This window comes from Hoplias malabaricus, chromosome 4 (genome assembly GCF_029633855.1).
Source record: "Hoplias malabaricus isolate fHopMal1 chromosome 4, fHopMal1.hap1, whole genome shotgun sequence".
In the NCBI taxonomy this organism is placed as follows: domain Eukaryota; kingdom Metazoa; phylum Chordata; class Actinopteri; order Characiformes; family Erythrinidae; genus Hoplias; species Hoplias malabaricus.
In genome coordinates, this window is record NC_089803.1 from 68,051,469 (window position 1) to 68,079,203 (window position 27,735).

Here is a 27,735-nt window from a genome sequence, read left to right on the forward strand (position 1 = left end):
CTCTCGTCCCCTCCTCCCTGCTTGAGCACACCTGCCTGCTGCTTGGCTGTGAGCGTTCACACAGTGATCAGCCCTTGGCCTGCCGTGCTGCAGCTCCACTCCCATCACTCGGTCTGGATTTGTGGCTGAACGTCCTCTCATCTTCTGCTCTTTACATACAACACAGGTAGGAGACCCTTTACACTCATCTCAATACATTGAAAAAGACCAACAAAAAAAAGAAAGAAAAAAAAAAGAAAAAGAGCATCAACTTGAGCAAAAGGAGGAATGGTTCTGTAGATCTTTGGGTAACATCCCTTGGAAAGTGTGAGGAGCTTGGTTTTCAGAGTGGGTTGAAATACTTTGAGGAGATTATGTGGGAAATTGTGAGAGTTGCTGATTTTTTTTTGCCTGTTCGTTTAATATGTTTTAACTTCACTTTACAGTGTTCCCAGTGGCCCAAAGTTATTTTCCCCACTTAACTGTTTGTGTGGCTTTGGCTTTAAATTACCATGTATCTCTTAAAGCTTTGATTACTGTGCTGTCATAAATATGCAAATTACCTTGATTCTAATTGGCTGCCCCTTATCCTACCCCAGTTTATAAGGCATCCTGGGATCCAATGTACTGCATGTTCAGCATGAATGGGCGGGGCAAATTCAATGCTATGTAACTGAAGAGGTGTAGGTATGTAAATGTACTGGGTTTTGTTTGTAGCTTTGTTCCATATATGGACAGGGATTGAATGGCTAGCTTTGCAACTTTAACAGTGTTTACATACCACATTAACGTGTGGTGCAAGTGGGCCTACCTGATGCTGCATGTAAATATGTTTGTGTGTGTGTGCATGTGTGTGTTTTCTGATTTCCAACATTCTTTCCTCTTTTACCTCTAGTTTGGTCAAAATCATAATATTCACTGTTTTTCTCCAAATAACAAAACACAATTAAATTTGTGTGCCTCACGCTTTTTATTTCGGGCATGGCCCGTACTTATCACCCAGATGGCAGACACATTTTGGGCCTAACCTGTGTCACTTTGGCACTGGCACGTGTCATGTGGGCCGGACTTGACTTGTCTTACGGCACATTGCGTGGCCAGATGTCAGATTTGGTCCAGATCACACCTGACATCTGGTCCATATAAGGTGGACTTGTGGCAGTGATGAGGCAGCCTGTTTTTCAAGGCCAAATGTGGGCCATAGGAGAACTGCAGATGTGCCACATTTGGGCTGAAAATTCATTGCTATCTGGGCATTCTCCCCAAAATGGCGTGGTCTTGCCGAGAACAAAATGAGCAGGGCATTAAAGACGGCACAGATTTTCTGAAGTTGTCTCAAATGGAAACACAATCATCTTGCCCTTGGTTTCTTTTATCCCATATGTTTCTTTTTTATGTTCAAGCTGGCCATTTCCTTTTGTAGACCTTGCAGTCCACACTGAATACCAGTGTACGGTCATTCAATACATTTACAAGAAGTTAATGAATGACTCCTTAAAATACATGTTTATTATTTAGATATTTATTTCAAATGGGAGTCTTATGAATCACAACAGACGTGGTTCACTGTTCCAATATCATTTTCCATCACTCTTTTTCATATTCATTCACATTTAAACATTCCTTATAATTTCCAGGTGAATGGGCGGGGCTACATTGCTGCAGAGTGTGACACCGTGCAGGAATTGATACATTGTAAATGATTGTTCTGATACTAATATGTTCTGATTGTTCTGATACTAATATGAAAATGGCTTTTTAATTTGGACACATGCACACTAAATATACAGACCATAACCTGTTGGAAAGCTCTTCTCTAACTGTGGATGAAGAATGTGGATGGAGACGAATGGAGAAGTTAACTGTGAGTCTGTCTGTGGTTTTTGTTGGGGGAGTTAGCTCTAAAGCTCTTTTCTCATGGCATTGGCTTGCCCCAAGAAGGCATGCAGATGGGGAAAAGAATGGAGAGAGAGAGAGAGAGAGAGAGAGAGAGAGAGAGGTAGAAAGAGAGAAAGAGAGTACCTGGCACCCACATCTCATTAATCCTATAATGATACTGTTTCCTTCCGACCGTAGGCAGATATGACTGAGCACTTCCCAGCAAAGCAGCCACAAAATTCCCAACTAACTCAAAACACAACCAAAGAGAAAGAGAGAGAGAGAGAGAGAGAGAGAGAGAGAGAGAGAGAGAGAGAGAGAGAGAGAGAGAGAGAGAGAGACTAAGAGAAGGCAGGAGGGAGCAGAGGGAAGGGAGGGGGTGGGTCAGGGTCCAGACAAATCCACATCACTTTTGGGCTTTACATCATATTCCAATTCCGCATGATCTGTCCCGTGAGAGTGAAGATTGGGAAACGCTGTTGAACGCCACCACTGGGAACATTTTGTGTCTTGATGCTGCTCCCAGTGAACACTTGCAGATTTCATGGCCATGTTTTTCCTCTCCCACCTCAGATCAAGTTACTAGCCCATGCCACGAATATTCTTCTCAAGCCAGGGTTCTCCATCTGGCCTGTAACTTTCAGAGGTGAGAGTCCAAAAAGTAGCCACGCTGGCCACTGGCTATCGTCCTGTTTTTCTTTTTTTTCCCCCTTCTTCGTTTTTCTTCTACTTCTTCCTTCAGAATAACTGGAATAGCTGAAATTTCTAACGCTAGCCCCAAGCCAAAGTATCCCTGTTTATTACATTTGGTCAAACAAAGCACATTTAATATAAAGGTCAGGAAGCAAAGGAAGAGAAGGATATTGAAAAAGGGCTGTGGGCTGGACCAAAGGAATGAATCCCGTTTCAAGCTGGGGATAATATTTCTGCGGTTAATGGCAGCAAGCATATTGTCTTTTTTTTCTCTCATGAAATAGTTCTGATGTGGCTTAACAGCTCACATACCACCTCTTAAACTGTCCTGAATCCTGGTCGTTCAGTGCCTGAAGAGCATAGTGAGGTCACTTTTTCAATATAATAGAGTTTTCTCTGAGGCCTGTGAGAACAGTCTTAATTATATCTTGGCAGCTGCATTAACTTTGTGTTAGTGGTCTGGAAAAGCTCTGACCACTCGACTGCAGAACGATCTGAGTGAGTTCTAAGATCAGCTTAAAGCGTGATTTATTTAATGGATTGTGTTTCATTTAATCACACATAGGCAGTGGGATTCATTAGTGTTTACTTTCATATGGGGAACACTGGATGACTTTAAGGCATTGAAAGATTCTTGCACGGACATAAATTCCTGAAAGATCTCATAGTTAATCTACTGTAGTACCTCTATCTGGAACGCTGAATAGCTCCATAAACTAGGTTTAAATTTGATATATTGTCACTGACAAGAGGGTGTGTGCTGTATGATCATGTGCTCTTGGATTTTGTAACTGGCCGCATGTGTGGAACTTCATAAATATTTGATTAATTGTAGTACTGGCAGACTTTCATTCACTTTTACTGCTGCTTCAGGGCTGTACCTTTGGCACCTGTAGTTTTGGAAAAATGACGAGAATGCTAGTGTAAATGCTAATTTGCCAAATTCAGATTGGTCCACGCTGCCCTGTGTGCAATCTGCACCAAGGAAATATAACTCTACGTACCGTTTTTTCCTTCCATGGTGCAGTTTCTGCAGAACTGAGCCTGGAGTATCAATGAGAAAGGTTCAGTTCTCCCTTTTGCAGGTCAGTGAAGCATTCCAATGATTTTGAACTTCTATTACATGACTACAATGTTCCTTTGAACAAATATAAATGATTTTGGTCACAGCACTGGTTTTGGAGCTTCACTAGTTCACATTATTCAGTGCTCAGTGCTAGCCACCTCTGTTTAAACCTAAAAGGAATCATCTACTATTGTTAACGCAGTTCAAAGCTCTATGTCTTTTAAGGTGGAACGGTGTGTCTGAGGGGAAAAATGACTGGTGCTTATACATGACTGAGGTAGAACTTGTCTGTAAGTTTTTAATAACTGTTTGCATTTCCACAGAAACCCAAAACTCGAGTTGGTTAGTTTTGTAGCACTTTGGGTAACTCAGTTAGCCATCGCCAGAGTTTTGAGATATTTCTACCTTAAATAATTCAAAACAGCAAAAATGCTTTTTAACATTTGGAGTTCTCTCCATTGTCTAAAAAATCTCCAGATGCCTCTGCTGTTAGCAGAGAGAGAGAGAGAGAGAGAGAGAGAGAGAGAGAGAGCTTCATAAACACATTTTCCTGGGTTTGAGCTCGCAAACAGACTGGAGAGTAACAAATGGTGAGGAAACATCTTTTAAAATGTATGAAAATTACTTTTGATTACAGTCATTAACTTCACATTTAATGAGCTCACTCAAGATATTTTAGTCTTCTGGGCATTTATAGAAAACTGATTTCAAGCAAGAGACAGATCATTTGTTTTGTGGAGATCAGTTCAGAGTGGACAGGGGTTTGAGATGACGAGTGTTTTGAGTGCACACATAAGGGTGTTGATGGCTTTAAAAGGGGCACACATGCTCTAAATGTCCCATAGCCTTATAAATACCTCGTGTGATTCATTGCTGACAGCCCTTCTGCAGACAGGCCTCTAAACGTTTGTGGATGGATAAGGGCAATTGGAAGACGGGGATGGATGGATGGAATGATTTCCTACACGGTGCATTTCAACATGCTTCAAACCTCAAAAGATCATTTGTAAAGGCGTGTTGGAGCAGAATAAAAATAAATATTAACTATGATTCTCGACAATTAAAGGTGCAGTCATATCAGTGTCTGTGAGTCAAGGTGTCTCTGAGTAAAGTGAACAGTTTAGAGGACTATACAATGTAATGTGACATTATTTGTCATTGTATAACCTACAATGACATGTGTCTTTCACACACACACTAGTGCACTAGGTGCTGTGATCACACACCCAGAGCGGGGGCAGCCATCCCCAGGGAACAGTTGTGGGTTCAGTACCTTGGATCCACTTCAGCCGTGGATGTCCTCGCCAGTCTTGGGGATCAAACCAGTAATGTTCCAGTACCAAGCCTGGTCCTCTAACCACTAGGCCATGACTGCCCATATTGTGTTCTATGTAATTTGCCAATTGTTGCTCTTCAAACAAATCCTTGCCTAGCCAAAATGGGAGAGAACCAATGATCCTCTAGTGTTACTTCTTTTTGTTGTTATTTTAGGTTCAGTAGGCTTTACACTAGATTTTTAAAAACATTTTCATGTAACTATCTGATGGCATTCAGTAGAAAGAACATTAAGGAGATGAGGTACTGGTTCTCATAAGAATGCTACAGAGTAATGTTCCCTCACTGCTTCAGAGTTAAATGCTAGTTTGAATGCTTTACACACCTAGAACTGATGCCTGGCATTGGGCATGGATTCTCATTGTCTTATTGTCCCATTGCCCCAGGTGCAATGAAGTTAATACAAGCTCTGTGTCCAAAATGTGTGCAATTGACAGTGAATATGAAGGCTGTCCACAAACCTTAGGATATAAGCCTGTGTTATTTTGTGATTATTTTGTTATTGAGGTTGTAATTACTTTTATAATAGAGACAAAATATAGCTATTGCTACTGTAGTTGGCTAAGACCAATGTATATTATTGGTTTAATACATTTGGGCTGTTTCTACTGGTCTGTTCGTCATTACATTTTCATGCAATGTAAATACAGACATTTTCTAATGTTTTTTTTAATGTATTTAATTCCAATATATAGATTAATTTAAAGTAGAAACTTTATTTACAAGAAAGTGTGTCAGCTGAATCATTTCCTTTAGTTCCTCTGCGGATAAGCACAGCACAGCAACTTCATTACCTGTTTCTCCGCTTTAATTACATGTTATTTTCCCCTCCACTGTAATCAACCTGTAGAGAAATCTTTAGCACTGTGGGGGATATGGGAGGATGCCAGGGGAAGTTGTGTCCTGAGACAGAATCATCAAACACAATGACAAGGAGCCCTATATAAATACTGTATATTTAATTAGACAATGAGCAGGCTTAAACCCTTCACTTCATACGGCTTATAAACTCTATCACAACTCTAACTGCAGTACAACTTCAATAGAGCAGCAGACTAATTACATAGTATTACAGGTTAAAGAGCCCCCTGCACTCCAAAATGTGTTTTTTGAGAATAACTGGATGGAGTTGTTTATATAAATGTATGTGTTTGTCAAATGTGTAACCATACATCATAGTTCATAATTTTATATTGAAAATTTAAACTAGAATTTAAAATTTAAAAATTAAAAATTTAAAATTTAAAATGTATTTTTATTGAATTTTTTGTTTCTACTGAATTTTACATTCCACAGTAAAATTGATGATTGATCAAGGTTAGATGGAAGCAGAGTCTTAATCAAATTTTTGGTTTGCACTACGAAAAGGCAACTTCACAGAGCCGAATTAGTCAATATGTCCTTTCCACATTGAATGAGAAACTAAAATAGATAATGTGCTATTGATCTCCTGCAGCTTGTTATAAACTTCCTGCCAGTTCTTTAGAACTGTCAGAACTTAAAAAGACAAGCAAAGGAGGGAAGACAGGAAACATAAACCCTTTATCATCCCCCCCAACACTTCTTTTTGCCCGAGGAGACAAATAAGGCCTGCTCTAACACAGCCTAGACTTCGCGACCATGAAAGACATGGGCAGAGGGTGGAAAAAAGAAAGGAAGAGCAGGGAAAGTTAGGCTTGGGAGCTTTGTTTTGAGAACTGCACACCCCCATTTCTCAATTTTGTAGGTCTGAGGAGCAGGGGTGATGCATTTGGCCAGTTTTCTTTACAAGGCCAGGCATGTATTCAAGGCTGGAAAAAGCTAGCAGCACAGCTTTGTTGGCTTGAACACACACGTGGCTTTGATTCGATCAGGCTGTCTCTAGGGTCCACAGGAGTGAAGTGCTTTCCAGTAGGGGTGAGAGACTGTAATGATCTGGCAGGGTTTGCTGGTTAGCCCAGTATTATAATGTTGGGAATGGATAAATGAAAGACTGTGTGCCACATGGACAGTTATCTGTTTTGTCCAGCAGAGTGTAAGAAAGCAGAGGTTATGTTTAGTTAGTTATAACACGGGTGATATCAGTGACTCAGTGCCCATAGACACCACACTGCCACTGCTATCGACTGAGGATACACTGCCTGATATCTCACACTAGACACTCTGAGAAAGTCTATGAAATGACCAAGTATCCGATGGTTTATTTTATGCCAGTGTCACCACATGGTTTTGCGTCTGTGTTTGTAAACACTTTTTTTGTGGAATGTAATATTGTACGGAGTTGATGAGTATGCAACATGAAGCCACAACTTACTAAAGCATGGGAATGGGCTTCTAATGCTTAGCCATGACTTAATAAGTCACTGGGAACAGCTTAATTATCTTATTTCCATGCGCTACACAGCCAAGTCAAAGCCAAAACTTGCTTATTACAACCACACACCTCAGTAAGTCATGGCAATGACTTAAATATGTAATTCCCACACCTTACAACATTGTGGCCACACAATATAGTTTTATACAAAAAGAATATCACCACTGGTGTCCTGTAATATTTTAACATTTCTTAAAAATGATTCATTACAATAGAAAAAGAAAATTCAATGTCAATACTCAGTGAGCAAATATTGCTGTTTTCAGTAGCAGTAAGTAAATACCAGACAACAGCCTATGTGCCCTCTTTGTTCTTTCATGGCCAGCCACAGAAACATATTCCACATGTTCAACACCGAGGTTTTGTTTTATAAAATGTTAGATTAAGTCTTTATTTAATTTCTAAGGAAGTAATGAAGAGACACATGCTGAGTTATATTCAAATGGTATCAAACAAGAGAAATCCCACCTGCTTTAAGAAACCGATACCTAAAACAGAAGCTAAGGCTTTAAAGTCACATCTGAACTGAGAAGACTGATCTCTGAGGCAACTAGCTGTAAGGCACATGTGGAATATCCAGTATTGAATGCAGTATCTAGCTCTTACCTAGCTCTTTCCTGGCACTCGATAAATCATGGAATTTCTTTCTACTCCAGGCTATGCTGATTAAGCATGTTCTCAAACCATCCTTGTCACAACAGGCCTGTATCACTGCCATGTTTTCCCATGTGCCAACAATGACAAGGCAGCACCAAATCCTCTAACGTTTCAGCTTTCATCAGGATCTCCACCTTGTTGCCTTAACAGAATGTGGCCTAAATTCAGATTACGCCCTGCTGAACTGTGTGTAAGAGCACTCACTCCTAGAGACTCATGGGCGGGGAGGAGGTGGTCAGAAAGCCATGGTAGGAATCCATTAATATGTGAAAGCTGCGCTGGAGGCTCACTCTTGCCTCAACTTGTTTGGTGATGGGGAGACCACCAGTAGAGCTCCAGGTGCACAGGTTAAGAGGAGTTCCTTCAGTCTACTGAGCATCTGAGGCTAATAATCTCAATTCCATACTGGGCACATCTGTATAATATAACACTGGCTCAAGGACTCATTTCGATAGTATGATTGTATACCAAGAGGTCCAGCTGTTTTCTATCTGTGATACTGAGCTTTGGATGGAATGATGGATAATCAGCACAATGTCCTTTAGATGACATAGTGACCGTTCTGATGAATGAGGTTCTTGCTTCCAGCACGTATCCCTGCAGGGTCAATCAGCAGTGATGAGTTGCAGGAACCAAGGGTCAAAAGTCACATCGTTGGAGACTTTTCCTGCTGTTTCCATTTGTCATTTTGTACGTGTCTTGAGCCAGCAGGAGCTTGGAACCCGATATGTGTGGGACTCTGATTAACCTCCTTCTCTTGGATTGGAAACAGAGGTACTCGGTTTCGTCCAACTGATTAAGTCAGTGCCTTGGAGCCATTCTAAACTCTGTCATGAGGAAGAATATATATTATTTGGATAGATCATTGGCCTGAGAGCCTTGCAGCGATTGGCCCTGTGAAGCGATTGTCTGATTTCTTTAATATCTCTGTGCATTAGAAAACTCTCAAACAGTTTTAGGGAACCTTGCATGCCTTGGATAGGAAAAAAAATATTGTAGTGACAAGCTGTTTGACTTGTTTTCTCTCCTCTGTCACCACCTCAAGGAACGTTGGTCAAATTTCATTTTCGGCCAATTACCAACTCTGAAAGTCTGGGTGTGTTGCTAGGTTCTCGTCATTTTAAAATTACACATCGTCTTTTCCATCAACTGCTGGGTCTGATTCTGTGTTCCTGGTTGGATGGACTTTCTGTCTGAGACTTTGAAGTGGTTGCGCTTGTGAATGGCAGTGTACAGATGTGATGCTTCTTTGGAGAATCTTGGTACATGGGTCCTCCCTGTTTAAAACATCCTCAGAGATGGTTTTCTTGCTTGGTTTGCTGAAATCTCTGCCATGACTCCAAGCCTTCTGACACTAAACATTAGCCAAATGTGAATGTTCCCCTTTAGCTTTGCTTAAACATTAAATACAGATAAAGCTGAAAAACCCAGTCTGGAATGACTGTCTCCTCAGGGCATATTTTATTTTACCTACTTACATTATTGCTAATACTAATACCAATGCAAATTATCCAACTAGGATTTTGTGTAGGATTATTCATAAACATAACTATAGGATGAGAGTGAAATCACACCAGTGTCCTGGGAAGTGTCATTTAAGACTTCTAGTGGATACAGGTCACTAGTGTGAGCAGAAATTAACATTATTTAAATTGTCATGATGGTATATTTTTCATTGTTTATTACCATGGTTTGAAGAAGTTCTGGTTTTAGATTCTTATAGAGCACTGATATGGATCAAACTGAACAGAGGAGTGTGCAGTGAATTGCATCATGGCTTTTGCATTGGGGATGAGGTTGTCAAGTTTAAACTTCATAGCTACCCAAGTTACCATGACATTTGGATTACTGTACTGTAATTACACTGTGTACAGAGAGAGAGAGAGAGAGAGAGAGAGAGAGAGAGAGAGAGACGATGACAGAAAGCGAGAGAGAGAGAGAGAGAGAGGCAGAGAGAGAGAGAGGCAAAAATGTTTAGACCTGACATGACCCTGAATTTTAGTTACCCAGCAATTTTCCTTTGATTCAAAAGGCTCCCTCCCAGGACTGTGTGAGTTCAAATGTACTCTTTATATGTCGATGCATCAGTGTGTGTACCAGAAATATATTATATTATGACAGGGACCTGTAGAAACCTGTTTTCACACTCAAACTGTGGGGAACTGTCCTTGTGGGGACCATCAGCTAGTTCCCGACAATGTAAATCATTGACATGTTTTATAATTGGGTTAAGGTTAGGGTTAAGATTAAGATAGTAGTATTTCTAGAAATGTCAATAATAAGCCTCCAAAAACAAAAGAAAATCTATGTAATGTCCCCATAATTCACAGACACAAGTGTGTGCATGTGTGTATATAGTAAGTGAAAGAGGCTTGTATATGACTGACATGCCTCTACAGAGTGAGGACACTTTTAATCTCCTTGACTGAAGGTGAAATGAATCTCATCTGCTGAGGGTATTTAACCAGGTCAAATGCAATAACCCCGAGCTCCAAATTCCAAGGGGGCATCTGTTAAAAGTGTTCATTGTAGACCACGTATTTCCAGCTCTGCTCCTGGAGAGCCAGCCTCCTGCGGAGGTCTCTTCCAGCTCTAATATAATACACCTGACGCACCTCATGAACCTCTTCAGGAGCAGCTCAGTCCTGCGTTTAATGAGCACTGGAGCTTAACTCTGTGGGACGCCTGTGCTCCTGGGGCACGTTTTAACACCTTCTTACATTCTTTCATAATGCTTTAATGCTGATGGGATGTAATTAGGTTTCCTTTTGATCATTTCTGACAGACATATTATTTGGAGTTTTGATGCTATAATGCGTCTATCTTATATTATAATTACTCATAAAGCATGGCCGAGATGTTTTAGCCTTTAGATATAAAGAGGTTTCGCTTGTTGTATATTATAGGAATTATTCTACCTTGTGCCTAATGTATTCTGCCAGCTGTGAAGATTCGACACTTTCAGCCCTTATCACATTTGTTCCTGACTTTGTATTTGTACTTCATAACCAATACACAGTAGATACCTCTTTATTGTCTCGGTATGTGGCACATGGGACAAGAATTGGACCCACCTTATACCAAAAGAAATGTCAGTACTGATGTAAATGTAACGTATATATTAAATTATTAGATACATATAAATAATTTTTGAGTTCTTGGTACGTCAGTTGTTATTCTTTTCACGACCTGTTCGTTTGATAAATTGTTATGAAAGTATTTGCAGCACTGTTTATTATGGTTTGATCCTAAGGATAAGATTTTGTTTATATTCACATATACACACACACACACACACACCTGTGGTGCAGGTTAGTGGGTGCATGGTTGTGCCCTTGGATATGGACTCTGTTGTTGGTGCAAAATATAAATAATAATTAAATAAAATAAAGTGTAATCAAAAATATATAATTATAGGCTGATTTGGATGACCAAAGGTTTTACAGTCTGTCAACAAAGCCTCCATCATTTTCCCTGGTCACAGAATCACATGGGTTCAACTATATTTTTAATTACCCTTAAATAAGCTTGAATACAACTAATTTAATTTAACACATCTGCTAAATAAAACACAAACATGCAGCATCTTTGCACTGAAGGTGCTTACACTTATATAGGCAACCCTATGTGTAAAGTAAAGCTCATTCATATCTCACATAAAATTCCAGTTTAATTTGTTACAGTTAATTCGTTCACTGACAAATTCTGAATAGTGCATTTGGTGCTGTTTATTGACTCTTCTCTTTAAACAAACAGACAATGGTTAACCCTAAACCCTAATTTCTCACATTTGCCTCAACCTATGAACTGATCCCCACATTCTGTGACAGCTGCCATATAAAACACTCAACCTTTGACCTCCTGGCTTTTGCCCTGTCTCCTCTGCCCTGCAGGTCACTGACATCATGAGGTTGGCCTGTCTCACTCTGCTCCTGGTGTCCGTCTGCTGGGCTATACCCTTCCAGCAGTCGGGGTTCCTGGACTTCATGATGGAGGATGAGCCCGGTTCGGCCGATCTACCAGAGATAACTAAAGAGTTTGCACCTCCAGAAATGCCTGTTGGACCTGTCTGCCCCTTCCGCTGCCAGTGCCACCTACGCGTGGTGCAGTGCTCTGATCTAGGTGAGCTGTTTCTGTGTCACCAAATCAGTTTGATATTTACCAGTATATTTATGCCATTAAGCAGACATTCTTCTACAGAGTGCAGTATAATTATTTCACTGCACTAAAGTCTTGCTTAGAAATCTTATTATATTCAAATGTGTTTGTGTTCCACATGGATGAAACGTGTCACACTGGTGCATTAGCTGTGTTTTGTTTTGGAGCTTGTGACTGACCCTAAGCCTTGATCCTATCAACAGGAGATCACTAGTTCGCTCCCTGGTGATGCTTTAGACATTCAAGGCCAGTGGTCCTGGTCTTATTCCAGTAGTCCCTTATCTCACTGTTCATTGTGCTAGCTAATGTGACAGATCTAGGCAGTTTGCATTCTCGTCCAGCACATTAGAGTGTTCAGTGGCATTTCATCAGCAACTGTTGGAAAAGAAGCATTGCATTGGCCTTATGTCTCTAAGGAAGCACGTGATCACCATCCCAACCTCCAGAAGCTGGTGGCACTGTGTGCATTCGGGGATGACTTGAACTGATAAATAATTATAGACACTTGGGGAGTCTTCATAATATTTTCATTGATTGAATACAGTTTATTTACCAAGCTTTCCATGATCTGATCCAGAGCCATGTTTTAACAACCCTGGAATTTAACTAGACGTTAATTGTTAGGGCTTGGCCATTAATCAGAAATAAATTAGATCTACATTCAAAACTTTGATGTACACTTGCCTATATAGATTAAATTGATGTTTCTTTTAATTCTGTTCCTTTATGTACTGTCCCCTTAAAACCACACTACCAAGCATAGTCATGTTTCTGCCCCATCCAATCTGCCACATGGAAACAACATGGAGGTGAACCTAAACACAGAGGCCGACCAAGCAGCTTGTACCAACGTAAAATGCTTAATCTGTGGTTTCAATGTATTTTAGTGGTGACGAACAGAAGTCAAGTGTGAACACTGATAAAATAAACAGTTTCTGCAACCAGAGTTAATCCCACAAGCCTGTTTCAACACTTGAAGCACTATCACATCACCAAATATGAACAGTTCATGGCTCAAAAAAAAAAAAAGACAATGTCAGGTTCTCAGCAACATTACAAACAATGCCCCAGCTTTAATACTTGAGCATATTCACAGCACAAGACTTGTCAGTGAACTATGAGGGCAAAAGATGAAAACATATTTATTAATCGTAATCAGTTAAACATTTATTCTGATATTGATTTATGGTCATATCGCCCAGCAGTATTAAAGTTACCATGTATTTTTCTGGTATCATATTTATCCTTGATATTTCCTTATGATGTTATGTGGTTTGAAGTAACAAGAACAGTCCTAACTCATTTGGCATGACAGTTTCCCCAATCTACATTCCCCTTAAAATGATTCAGGCTGTTTCTCCAGATGTGCACTTAATTCTGACATACTCTGTATGTCCAGTTCCGCAAAGATCCAGTGTAGGGAGAAGGAAACATATATCTAATCAGCAAGGCAGAACTTTGGCTCATTGGCTTCAGCATGTCACCAGAGTGATAAGTCTATCAGCTTTGACTTCCCCAAAAATGAGATGGTATTTGCCTCACGGAAGCTGTTAAGCTGCAGGTCTGTGAAAGCCACACCATTTCACAGTTGGAACTGATGTGCATTAACAGGCAGAAGTGAAGGTGTTTTATAGACTCATGAATAATTATTTGCTCCCGCTTGATCTGCCCATCATCAAGTTATGGCTTTAATAAGGTGCCTGTGTCTGTAAGCCACAGTAAATGTTCTCACATGCCCTGAAATGTAACTCACGTCCACACACAACCAAGCTCTGGCTGCAGGACAGCTTCCTCCTTTTCCTAATTACTTCCACAGACTTGTGGGTGTGTGTGAATTTATCTTTCTATTTTTCAACCTGGAAAAGTTTAAGACTATCTTTAATCAGTTTTTTGTTAGTTTTTTTCGGCAGCAGAGTATTTGTTATAGAAAGAGGTCAAAAATGTGTTCATTTTTTGAGCTCTATCCTCTTTGTCTTCACTAGATTTTCACTGTGAGGTCTGTGTTTGTGTTTTACTGAAGTAGACTCAGTGACTCCGAAGCTCTTCCCTATTTTTTAAAGACCTTTAGTCCTCCAGACTTGTGGTAAATTTAAATTTTCATCATCATTCCTGGGTTTCTTGCTCTAATTAAACTCCAGTTTGCATCCAGTTTGAATCTAAACACAATTTCCAGGCTAAACTATATGTAAACTGATTGCTATGTACGGGACTGTGCCAAAGTCAAAGACCAACCTTCATTGATGTAATTTTCAGTGAAAAAAGCCATTAGGTACACATTGTTTATCTTTTCATTGTTAAGAAACAAGCTGAAACATATGCTATATTTAGCAGAAATTACACAGAAACCTCAGCAGCTAAATATAATATAAATCCTTTACTATTGGGGGCTCCAGAATGGCTGCTGTATTGTCAGAAGATTGTGATTTCAATCTTAGCTGAAGCCATCTGAGGCTGAGAGTCCTTTCTGGCTCACTCTCTGTGTGAGTAAGATGGTGCCCTCTTCCCCATTCTCACTGCTCATGGGGCTAGCTAGCACAAACATCTTCACATCGTCAACTGATGTGACAGATCTGGGCAGTTTGCATTCTCCTTTGGTGTGTTAAAGTGTTCAGGGTGTTGCATTAGTGATAGTGAATGATGTGATGGACTGATCTCACATCTCACAGAAGAAGCATGTGCTTGCCCTACTCTCCCACCAGTTTCAGGTATCAGTAGGATCAACAGTGACAAACTGAAGGGTGGACACTTTGCCTTGAGCTGTCTTCTCACAGAGGAAGCATGCACAGAAACAGGCCATCTGTAAACTCTCCAAGCAACAGCAGTGATCACATTTGTGTTTATCTGAATGACAGAGGCAGATCATTAAATTACTCCATGCTATTCTGAAGAGGTTTAAATTCTCCTTGGATCAGTGGCCAACAAAATAATCCAACGAGAGCTGGACAGTGCAACATTGAAGCACTGCTGATCTGCCTGTACTGATGACAGTGCTGTCAGTCCCAAACAACAACAACAAGAATACTTAACATTACTGCCACTGATGTGGTTTCCAAAACTCACAATTCCTTTACAGTTTTGCAATATGACCAGCTACATTTTGTGGGGCAGCTGTAGTAGTTAATAACCAATCAGTTACCAGAAAGTGAGCACAGTTGAGTAGTGTAGGTACAATACACTGGAAAAAGCACCATAATGTGTCAGTTTTGGTGCTCTATCAGGTTTTGTGTGGTTGTTTGGAGTCCAATGTTGTATTTTTCTTTTCATATTTTTTAACTCCATGTCTGGAAGCTGCCATTTTTCCCCTATATATCAATTCTCTGAAATACCTTCTGAAAAGCAACAATGGGCATTTTAACTGGAAAATAAACACATGGGCAGCATTCTCTGATTTCTTTGCACAGTATTCTAGGTCTACTATGAACTCCAGGTTCTGGATGAATCATACCCTGACGGTTCTGGCGGACTTTATTAAACTAATTCAAAACAGCAAAGTTGTTACCAGTCCACTTTTACAAACAGTGAGAGCTCATGCTTATGGCAATGTAATCATGCTCAGCTCCTTTCTGGGTCTGTTAAAGGATCACAGATGGTCAGACAAATAAATGCTGAGGAAGAGTAAGTTCCATTATTTCATAAAGTAACATTGCATTCCCTAGAGGAAAAGAGAGACAGAGAAGGAGAAAAGGCTGGATTCACTATCCTCCAGTCCTCATCTGTTCTACAGACGCTTTGGCAGCCTTGTGTGGAAGGAGAGAGAAGAGGGAAAGGAAGAGAGGGAAAGGGCAGGAGAGGAGGGGAGGAGAGGGAAAGGAAGAGAGGAAGGGAGGGGAAGGGGTAGGAGAGGGGAGAGAAACTGAGGGCAGGGGAGGGGAGTTGACAGGCCTGTTCTCCATCTAAACTCACCCATATTTTGTGGTGAAAAACAAGCTCCTTTAACACAGCTGTGTGGAAAACAGCACTGAAAACACTGAGCAGGGCCCAAACGCTACTGATTGTAAATGGAACCCGTTTGCTGAGGAAATGTGTGGAGACTCTGGTATGTTTGTGTGTTTTTGCTGTTGCTGTTGCTTACAGGATGAAACCCCAATGTGAAATGTGTGTGCAATGTGTAGACACACAAGTTTCCTAGAGAAGTGATTGTGTCAGTAAGTGCATATATAACATGGCCATTGACTTGAGCCAACTGCAAAGTTATAGGATGAAAGCACGTTTGAACAATCTGAACCATGACGTCAGGGGTCACACTTCTTTGCAATGCACAGCATATTCTGAATCTCTCTCTCTCTCTCTCTCTCTCTCTCTCTCTCTCTCTCTCTCTCAATATCGTCACACCAGTTGTGTAGTCCAATAGCAGTAGGAGTACACACCTAAAAATGTTGGTTCTACAAGAGCTCTTTAGTAAAGGAAATGGTTCTATATATAACCCTGAACACTTGAAAAACCTTTTGCCAGATTAAAGGTGTGTTTGCATCATAAAAGGGTTCTTCAGATTGATGGAGAATGTGCTATACATGCTTCTATATAGCACCTTGTCAAAAAGGGCTATAATAATAGAACACCTTTTGTTCCATATAATATGTAATATGTGATTAAAAATGGATTAATAATTGGTGACTTCATAAACTTCACAGTAAAGACTTTGCAGCATATCCAGTGTTAAAAATGTTCTGCTAAAGTTGAACAAACAAATGTTCTATTGACATTCATAAAATATTACACACAATCTCTGTTTCCAAAGCCTACACTGAAGATCTTTGTGAATCGTTAAAATATTTGGCGTGAAAACTCTTTTGGACAGAATCAAAGCCTGTCCATGCTAGACGTAGTGTAAAACACACAGGCCAGTGTCCAGGCCGTAAAACACTTCTGCTGTCTTTGGGAGTGGAGAGAAGAGGCGATAACCAAATAAAAGAAAATTATTAAACAGCAGAGCAGCTGGACTTCTTCATGTGCCTTGTCTTACTTCTTGCCTTCCATTTGACCTCCGCCTCAGATGGTTACACTATTGTTTTATTCTCATGTGACAGTTCATTATGGAATTACAAATATATTATTTCCTTCCTATTTCCGGCCACAATCGGGCTCTGTTTATCACGTGCAGTGAAGTGATCAACATTTCAGAACTGTTTATGCAGAAGGGCTGAGCAAGCCTTCTCTCCAGCATTATATTGTTGATATAAACTATGTATTATCTTCAGTAAATTGTAATATGCAGCGGATGTAATCAACATTTCAGAAGTGTTTACACAGCCTTGTTTGGCGGGTATTATAATGTTGATAAAATCTTCGTATTATCCTGAGTAAACTGTAATAGACAAGTCCATTCAGTGTAAATAGTTCATGCCTGACCTATATCCATGTCAGTGGTCTGAGCCGTGAGACGAGTTTTTCCAGAGACTAAACAGAGCAGAAGGAACCATTCGTGAAACACCTTTCACAAACGCTGGAACGATGAGTGTCTGAGCCATTTGCATTGTGCCCAGTCAGCTGCTGTTATATCATACACAGTGACAAGTTCTCCAAATTGTTTATATACCACCCCACACACACACAGACAGAAAGAGAGAGAAAAGCTTTTAGGCCCAATGTTAGAACTCATATAGCCAATGGTTCATGTCAAAAATGGTGAAATAAATCACTCCTTCCCACTTACTGTCATATTGCTGCCCACCTCTGAATTCCAGTGTTTGTACACTCAGTGGTTCACTTTAACCCGAGCTACTCAGGATACACCACTGTGGAAATGTTAATGGGCTGTGAGACATATTCCGTTTATATTCTCCTGAAACAGAAGTCTAAGGTCAGGGAGCTCAGACACCAGGCATGTCATAAACCTTACTACACACACTTAGACCTATTGAAACACACTGCGGCAAGAGAATTCACCTTTTAGGCCAGTCAGGTTAGATCGATATTGTGGCTAATTTATGAAAAATATCTAAATGTACTAAGATCATTAGCTACAGAAATGTTTTAGAATCGTGTTCCAGAACCAATGCTGTATAACAGAGCTGTCATTGTGTTTAATTTGGCCCATGAGAAAATTTCCCAAACCCCACCACCATCACAGGGCATCACACACTCACACCTGTAAAGAGTTTCACACACTCACACAGCCACTCACACCTGTGGACAGATTCACACACTCAACCAGTCACTCACACACTCACCCAGTCACTCACACACTCACATCTGTGGACTGCTTCACACACTCACACAGTCACTCCACACACTCACACCTGTGGGCAGTTTTACACATTCACCCAGTCAGTCACACACTCACACCTTTAAAGAGTTTCACACACTCTCACATGTAAAGTCTCACACACTCACCCAGTCACTCACACACTCACACCTTTAAAGAGTTTCACACACTCTCACATGTAAAGTCTCACACACTCACCCAGTCACTCACACACTCACCCAGTCACTCACACACTCACCCAGTCACTCATGCACTCACACCTTTTAGACAGTTTCATACATTCACTCACACACTCACATCTGTGTACAGTTTTACACACTCACCCAGTCACTCACACACTCACATCTGTGGACAGCTTCACACACTCACCCAGTCACTCACACACTCACACCTTTTAGACAGTTTCACACATTCACCCAGTCACTCACACCTGTGGACAGTTTTACACACTCACCCAGTCACTCATGCACTCACACCTTTTAGAAAGTTTCACACATTCACCCAGTCAGTCACACACTCACCCAGTCACCCACACACTCACACCTGTGGACAGATTCACACATTCAACCAGTCACTCACACACTCACACCTTTTAGACAGTTTCACACACTCACACAGTCACTCACACACTCACACCTTTTAGACAGTTTCACACACTCACCCAGTCACTCACACACTAACACCTTTTAGACAGTTTCACACATTCACCCAGTCACTCACACCTGTGGACAATTTTACACACTCACCCAGTCACTCATGCACTCACAGCTTTTAGAAAGTTTCACACATTCACCCAGTCAGTCACACACTCACCCAGTCACCCACACACTCACACCTGTGGACAGTTTCACACACTCACCCAGTCACTCACACACTCACCCAGTCACTCACACACTCACACCTGTGGACAGTTTTACACACTCATCCCACTCGAGTCCTTTCTTGGCATTACCAAGTTAATGTTGATGAAAACTTTGCAGAATACAATTCTAAATGATTTGAAGTATAGACTACACTATACGTATATAAATATAGGTGCAGTCTAAGTCAATGTGGTTTCATAAGCATCTAAAATGTCCGTCTGGATTTTAAAAGCCTTTTTCTTTAGTGGCCAAAGCACTGGACTCTACCTCAGGGTTGTCATTACTCTCTGGCCATAAAATTGACAGAGAGCAGCCGACCTGATCCACAGCCAGTGACCACTTTAATGTGGGGAAATTTCCAGAGTCCCCTAAAAAACTCACTTTCCCATCAGCCCATGCTCTGAGCCTCACAGAGAAACCTTTGTCTGCCAGATGAATCCCACTGAAAACAATCAAGAGTTTTTTCTGATATGTTTTCCTTGCATTCCTTCCATCGTAATCACTCATCTCAGGGGACGTTTTTAACTAGCAGACACATTCAGTGGATGAGTAAGGTTTATTTTAACAGTCCTTGGATAGAAGAAACACTTCAGTGAGGTCCAAGGCAAGAAGCCATCTTAAGACAGGTTCCATTTTCGACACTAGCTGCTTTTCTACATGCATGCTTTCCTTGTAACAGTGCTAATGTTGAAAAGTACATTCAAAGTCTAAGCTCAGCATTTGCACACACACCAATTTATCACCTTCAAATATTCTTATCGATCCTGCCTTTGTTGTTCCTCAGGGATGAAGAATGTTCCAGAGGATATCCCAGCAGACACCACTCTGTTGGACCTACAAAACAACAAGATCAGCGAGATCAGAGAGAATGACTTCAAAGGCCTTAAAGGGCTTCATGTAAGCTAGATCTTTCTCTCTCTCTCTCTCTCTCTCTCTCTCTCTCTCTCTCTCTCTCTCTCTCTCTCTCTCTCATGGTTGTTGCTTTAATTCACTAAATTAGACTGTCAGAAACATGTCAACTACAAAATCCTTTCAGATCTAAAGTGCACTGCGTAAGGCTGTCCTCATTTAACTCTGATGAGAAAGTTTAAAATGTAGAGCTTTCTAGAACATCTCAAATGATCACTGAAAGCAAGTTTTCATGTGCTCTTCAAAGGCAAAAGGGAATGAAAAATAGCACAGTCCAAAATGTTCCTGGTGTTTGGAAACTGGATACTCAAATATTTATCTCATCTGCAAAGAATTCCAACCAATCTGTTCTTTAAAAATACTTGGGGGTAGGGGAGTGATTTGCTCTCTGGCGTGTTCCTGAAGGAAACAGATCAGACAGTGTGTCTGCCATCATAATCTTTTAAAATGACAATATTAGAATAGCCAGCAGGTATCAAAACACAGCTCTGTCTCTGGGAAAAATCACTATAATGAGTATAACACAACAATGGTAGAGGTGTAAGGAAAGACCAATCAGATAATATTGCTGCATCAAGATGCATCTAATAGCAAGAGAAAACAATACAGGAAATACTCTCATACACTCTGAAATCTATATGTACCCTTTATCACTAGTTCTAACCAATAGCTAGGGCTCCCCCATCACGCAGTGCTACATACAGGGCAGGGTATTCATATGAGACCTGTGACGTTTGTAATAGTAGATAACAGATACCCATGTTATTCTCAAATTAATTAGGAACATGCAAATTACTGGGTGGAGGTCCAAATTACTCATCCAGAGACAGTGATCATCTCCAGCTCGTCTGGACTCCTGTCCTCTGTTTGCTGAGACATGCATGAGCATGATGTTACACCATGTATTCATGTTCAAGATTCATGTTTTATACATCATATCACTGTAATACAACTATCGTACGAAGACAACTAAATGCGATTTGAAACCTCCCCCACTTCACTCTCCATTTGGATTCTCCCAGTCCTAACATATGCCTGCAGTTCCAGGTGCAGGGAGGGGAAACTATCCACTTTTGGAAATCAGCCCTCTGTCTGTACACTAATAGTGCTTTCTGAAGCACAGTAAATACAGGGTGCTGTCACAGGTCCAGCTCAGTTTCTACGGTACATTACTTGCCCCTGTGAGAATCAACACATTCCCTGCATTTCTGCCTGTCTGGATATGTATCAGCAGCATTGGGTGGAGGGAGAAATCTTTCACTCTATGTTTTGGAATAGGCTAACCCTTTAACAGCCTGGATCCAAAGGCCTCCAGTGGGATTTAAATCTGATCCGGAGAAAAATTGGAGAACAATCCACGTTGCTGTGTTTGCCAGAACTGTTTAATTACCTCTGAGGAAATAAATGGTCATTTTATTTGCTCGAATGCAGACTGCTATTGGAAAAGGCACTACTACTAAGTATCAATCCCTTTTGTTTTCCTACATGTTGGACAGCCAAATGCTTAACAGCTTAATCCACACTTTTCAGGCACTCATGGTCCAGTAAAAGGAAACAAACACAGAGAGTCCTTTCAAAAGCTTTGCAGCTGAATCGTCCATTTATATTTCCAAGATGTCAGTAGTGTTCAAGGTTATTCTGAAACTTGATAGAACAGGAACAATGCTGTTGATGCCTCAACTCAGTTGTTATATAATTACCACACACTTCTTAATCAGCACAGAATGTAAACAACAACAGCAGGCAGTGAATATCCAGAGGCTGTCTGTTCTTACAAGTGTCCTCAGTTCACAACATTCCCATTGAAACCTGATGACTATTTTTTTACCCTTTTGGCTCCTCCAGGCTCTTATCTTGGTAAACAATAAGATCACCATCATTCACGCCAAGGCATTTGCTCCCCTGGTCAACCTCCAGAGGCTTTACCTCTCCAAGAACATGCTGAAGGAAGTTCCTGCCAACATGCCCAAGAGCATCCAGGAGCTGCGCATCCATGAGAACCAGATCAGCAAAATCAAGAAAGCTTCCTTTGCTGGCATGGCACACGTCATCGTCATGGGTAAGTGTGGGGTCATGGTCTTAGTCCAGTTCTGCTTCTCTGGAGGACCATCAACAGAATGTGGCTCAGTAGAAAAGCTTCAGTAGCTACAATGTTCCATCAGTGACCTTCCCTGTTCTTTTAAATGTTAAGTAACAGACATGTATTTCTGGCGATTGGTTTTACAAGACAAAATGATGCCTTTGTGGCAGTGTTTGCAGTGGTTTTTAGCAGCTGTATTTGCACCAGATGTTAAGGATTAAAAAGTTATCTGATACATTAAATATTTAATTGCATTTATTTTGAGGCTAAGAGTCTGTTACTATGTGACACTCGTGGAACAGCACTATGGAGTGAATCCAAACAATCCCTAGAGCCGGCAGCATACAGTTACACAGAGATTTGATGAAGGAGCATAAGTCATAACAGTGCAACATATCCACGTGTCACGTTGAAAAACTTCTAGGAAAATGTAATTCAATCCCATTTTATTTATAGATGTTTTTTTTATCACTTGACTTCACACAAAGCAGCTTTACAGACATCCAGGTCCCAGCCCCAAATGAGTGCCGCAAAGGCGACAATGGCATTGTAAAAACTCCCTCACAATAACATGAAGAAACACTGATATGAGCCAAGAATGAAAAGCCATGCTCTCTGGAACCCACCCTCCTCTAGTGAAACAACAAAAGAATAAGAGCATTTATTGGAAGAGTTAAGGATTTACAAGTGTACTATAGTGGTAACACACAAAAATATTGAAATGTGATTGGACAGAAATCAGCGGCATGAGAATAAGGACAAAGTCTATGATGTTAAAAGCCAGTCAGAATTAAAAGTAGACCCAATATATGTGTAAATGTGTCCAAAAGAACCCCAACCTTCAAGTACAAGTCTTCAAATGGCCATTTAGAATATTTTTCCACTGATTTTTCTCATAACGTGCAAGAGTCTGTTTTTCATTAAAGTTATTGCAGAGGGCATTGTTTGTATTTGTACAAGAATGTGTGTGTGTTTGTGCATATTTGTGTGTTTCCTTGCAGATACTCAGAGTTTTCCACTTCACTGCAGTGCACATTCATATGTATTCGTCCCCCAAACTCACTAAAAATCTTTTCCATTGGGGCTTGTTCAGCCGTGTGTGAAATGGCCGCCCCAGCTTTGCTAAAATGCTGTGGCCCTCGGCATGGAACACACCTGCACAGATCAGCCAATCACAGACCGCAGGCCTTTCCGGTTATTCACTGTTGGCATACCAATGGATTATAGTGGAGGATGAACATGGTCTTGAATATATTACCATTTTCTCATGCATAAATAATGAAATGAATACTACCTTAACAAAGTTTTTCACTTGTTCTAGAGCTTGGCTCCAACCCGCTGACCAGTTCAGGAGTGGATGGAGGGGCTTTTGCAGATCTGAAGAGGGTTTCCTACATCCGCATCGCTGACACCAATATTACCGCCATCCCCAAAGGTAAACACACTGGGCAAATTAGTGCTAAACATTTGAGGGATAGGGTATATTTCGTCCTAAATAGTGTGGAATGAGTTCTTGCTACAACAAATAATATAAGGTTTTAAATATAACTATACCAGACAATTTTAAAACCATTTTTAACAACTATTTCCTGTAACTAAACTGCTGTTTCTAGGTCTACCCAGCTCTCTGTCTGAGCTTCATTTGGATGGGAATAAAATCACCAAAGTCACCACTGACAGTCTGAAAGGACTGAAGAACCTGGCCAAGTAAGACTTCACTTCACTCATATTTATTTTTTCTAAGCCAAGGCCAGTATGCACTGGCTGCACCACCACCTCTTTCAGAGACAATATCCCTGTTCCACTACTGAACTGTTGATGAGAATCAGTCCACAGTGCATAGTGGTGTGGATATCATATGATGCATTGCAACTAGTGGTGCAATTATTAAATTATTAAATGTGTCTTCCACATTTAACCCATTTGGGCAGTGAGCATACACACACACTAGTGCACTAGGGGCTGTGAACACACACCTAAAGTGGTGGGCAGCCATCTCCGGTGCCCGGGGAGCAGTTGTGGGTCCGGTGCCTTGTTCAATGGCCACCCAGCCATAGATTGAGGGAGGAGGGCAGTGCTGTTCTTTTACTCCCACCACCCCCAGTTTTCTTGCCAGTCTTGGGAACAGAACCAACAACCTTTCAGTTCTAAGCCAATCAGAACCACTGAACCCAAACCCAGCATCCACATCCACAGTCACACTCTTCCAGTTTCCATAGCTTTTTTCATAGGAAAGACTTGTGAAAGGGTACTGGGCAAAATTAACCAATCTAATTTTATCGTGTGATAATTGTGAGGTTCATATGAAAATGATTAAGCTCAGGGGTTCTTGCCATGAAATTACATAAATACAATTCAGCACGATCCATTGGTTTATTTTGGAAAATGAAGAAAAGGCAGAAAACTGTTAGTCCCATTTTCCATCTGCAGTGCCCAGGTCCACGGCTGTATCCATGAAGCTCAGAGTTCTCATGTAACCTTCTCGTGTATTGACTCTTTTAAAGTTTTGGACTCTTACCATTTCCCTTGATTAAAACATAAAGCAATAAATGGATGAGTGAAAAGACCTCTGTGTTCTACTTAACAGAAGGAAAAAATCATCTGATGTTTAGGTAAGAACATTGTATTGTTACAAATGATTTTGTGTGTGTGTGTGTGTTAAGGCTGGGATTGAGCAATAATGAGATCAGTGTTGTGGAGAATGGGACTCTGGCCATGGTGCCTCACTTGCGGGAGCTACATCTGGACCACAACACTCTGACCAGTGTGCCCCCTGGCCTGCCTGAGCACAAATACATCCAGGTGAACACATATGAAAACACATAAACAGCTCAAGACCAGCCACTGTATCACATCCCACCAGCCGAGCACTACAAAGCTACATGCGCAGATTAATAAAAATATGTATTGGCTAGTGCAGAATAACTAAACTTTGAAAACCTATTGGGAAATGACTGCATAATTTTTATTTTAAAATAATGTACGAATAAATGTACAGTACTGTGCAGAATCTGAGTAATCTTCTCAAAAAGTGTGGTTCCTGTTTAGAAAAATGCATAATAAAATGAATACAAGAAAATTGTATTACAATAATACAGTAAATGCAAAAGGGTAAAAAAGTGAGCGAGTGTGAAGACCAACGTTTGTTCTCATTGAGGGTATGGATTTATTAAATCAACATCACCCTTGATATAACATAAAGAAGTATTAATTAACTGGTAAAATTAGCTATTAAGTGATAACCTTAAATTATACTAGACTACAACGAGGAGAGATTTGGAAAGGGTTAAACCAACACATTCACATACAGAATAACACTACATATTGTAATAATTTAATTTTTTTTCAAATTTTTTACTGTTTTTTTGTTGTTTGTTTTGAGCAAATAAACATTTATTCATTCATTCATTCATTCATTCATTATCTGTAAACCCTTATCCAGTTCAGTGTTGCGGTGGGTCCAGAGCCTACCTGGAATCATTGGGCGCAAGGCAGGAATACACCCTGGAGGGCGCGCCAGTCCTTCACAGGGCCCCTGGAGCTGTGTGACTGCGGCTCTACCTGCTGCGCCACCGTGCTGCCCGCAAATAAATATTTATTGCAGTAATAAATAGCTTTTTAAATCTCAGGTCCCTAAAACTTTTGCACAGTACTGTATGTAGTTATAGTCTTCCAGCAATAATTCCTGCAACAGATGAGAGCTGAGAGGTTGCCAGTGATGATCCTAAGGAGTCCTATGGGGAACCGGTGTTCAATGCTGCACCACTACACACACATTAGATGGGTTTGACAGATCTGAATGCACATAAGCCAAATCCCACAGATCTCTCAAAATACAAAAGCCTGCATCATTCCCAGCATATTTCTTACAAAATATACAGACAACGGTTAGAAAAATAGTAAAAAATAATTGGAGGGTAGCTTTAATGATGACAGTCCTTAACCACTGCAGTCTTCCCTCTTCCCAGGTGATCTATCTCCACTCCAACAAGATCTCTAATGTTGGAACAGAAGATTTCTGCCCTCCAAGCTACAACACAAAGAAGGCGATGTATTCTGGCATCAGTCTGTTCAGTAACCCCGTGTCTTACTGGGAAGTTCAACCCGTCACTTTCCGCTGTGTCTTTGACCGCTCCGCCATTCAGCTGGGCAACTACAGGAAGAAGTAGAGCGTCCAATCTGAGCGCCTGATCACTGTTCTCATCCCATCTCTTTCCAGCAGCACCACGAGTGTGTAAACTCAATTCAAATGTTGTAACTCAAGTGACTCAAAAGCGTGTTTGGGGTCCACTAAAGTGACGCTCAAACAGGAAACCATGCTACATTCACTCATTCACTAATTCTACACATTGTACTGGGCAATAACCATATCAATAAGTTATCCATAAAAAAAAAAATGGTCCGATAACTTTAGTGTAGTTAAAAGCTCTAGGTTCTGTCTCTCATTGTCTTTCCTGTATGTCCATATAGCGCTACTGGAATTAGAGAAAAAGTGGAGAAGATTAATCTTGATTTTATAAGTATTGATTCTTTGTTAAATAAAAAAAGCCATGACCACTTAGAATAACCAAGTGCACACACACTCACACACACACACACACAAATATATGTGTGTATATATATATATATCCCTTTGACTCAGCAGAATGTAATTAAATGAGGATTTATGTTTGTATAAAGATCCACTCCTGGCCTCTCTGGATCTTTGGGACTTAAGCCATTTCCTAAACTCCGATGACTAGTCCGGCCTGCTGAGCGGGCAGTGAAGGGTCAAAAGCTGGTTTAATAGGTGTACTCAACTATTATTACCTGCATAGCAGTAGTGTTCACGGCGTGTTGTCACACGCACATTTTCCATTTTCACTTCACATAGCAGGAAATTTGAATTAAGAGAAACTTCTCATTGCAGTCATTTTCTTCCTCTTGCTTCAGATGTGTTTTATCATTTTCCTTTCAGTTTATTTGCATTTGTGTTCTCTGATCATCCTAAACCCCACTGCCATGTAACATAGTATAGAAAATGCAGCCAAGGTGAACATAGCTCTTCAAGATATAGAATAAACTATATTGTCTTTTTAACAGAAGCAATTCCCAAAGACCTATATGCTTGCTTTTTCAAAAGGAGTGGTGTATTGAGTGCCATGCTACATGCGTGTGTGTATTTCTCTCTTTCTTTTTTGATGTCTCTTCTTTTGTGTTAGTATGAGGAGGAGATGAAGGAGCAAGTAGACATGGACAAGCATGTCCCCCTCTGTCATGTTAGTGATTGTCTCATGTATAGAAGCTGTACATAAATGCTGTATAAAAAATCTCCCTCTCTTTGCTTAAAGCACAAGCACTTACAGTAGTATTTCAAACTTTAATATATCAGCAATAAAGGTGACCTCTCTTGAAACGGGGCTCATGGTCGAAACCAAATCTAGTCTAATCTAGACGTACACTCTCTGGGGGCTTACACAGACACACACACACACACACACACACACACCTGGTACATGTATGTAATTCTTGGATTTTATGAATGAAGATTTGAATTAGGGTGAAAATAATAAAATATAT

General features: G+C 40.6%; 1 protein-coding gene across 1 annotated transcript; it reads left to right on the forward strand.

Annotated features, from left to right (window-relative positions):
* Positions 1-27,735, forward strand: dcn (decorin). The gene is made up of 8 exons (XM_066668593.1): positions 1-166; positions 11,855-12,083; positions 19,972-20,084; positions 21,942-22,155; positions 23,498-23,611; positions 23,790-23,883; positions 24,840-24,978; positions 26,145-27,735. The coding sequence occupies exons 2-8, from the start codon at positions 11,867-11,869 to the stop codon at positions 26,343-26,345; spliced, it is 1,092 nt and encodes a 363-aa protein (XP_066524690.1). The 5' UTR covers positions 1-166; positions 11,855-11,866; the 3' UTR covers positions 26,346-27,735.

Coding starts and splice junctions, on each gene's coding strand:
- dcn (XM_066668593.1), top strand. CDS start 11,867: ATGAGGTTGGCCTGTCTCACTCTGCTCCTGGTGTCCGTCTGCTGGGCT. Junction 20,085..21,941: donor AAGGCCTTAAAGGGCTTCAT/GTAAGCTAGATC, acceptor TGGCTCCTCCAG/GCTCTTATCTTGGTAAACAA. Junction 23,612..23,789: donor TATTACCGCCATCCCCAAAG/GTAAACACACTG, acceptor TGCTGTTTCTAG/GTCTACCCAGCTCTCTGTCT.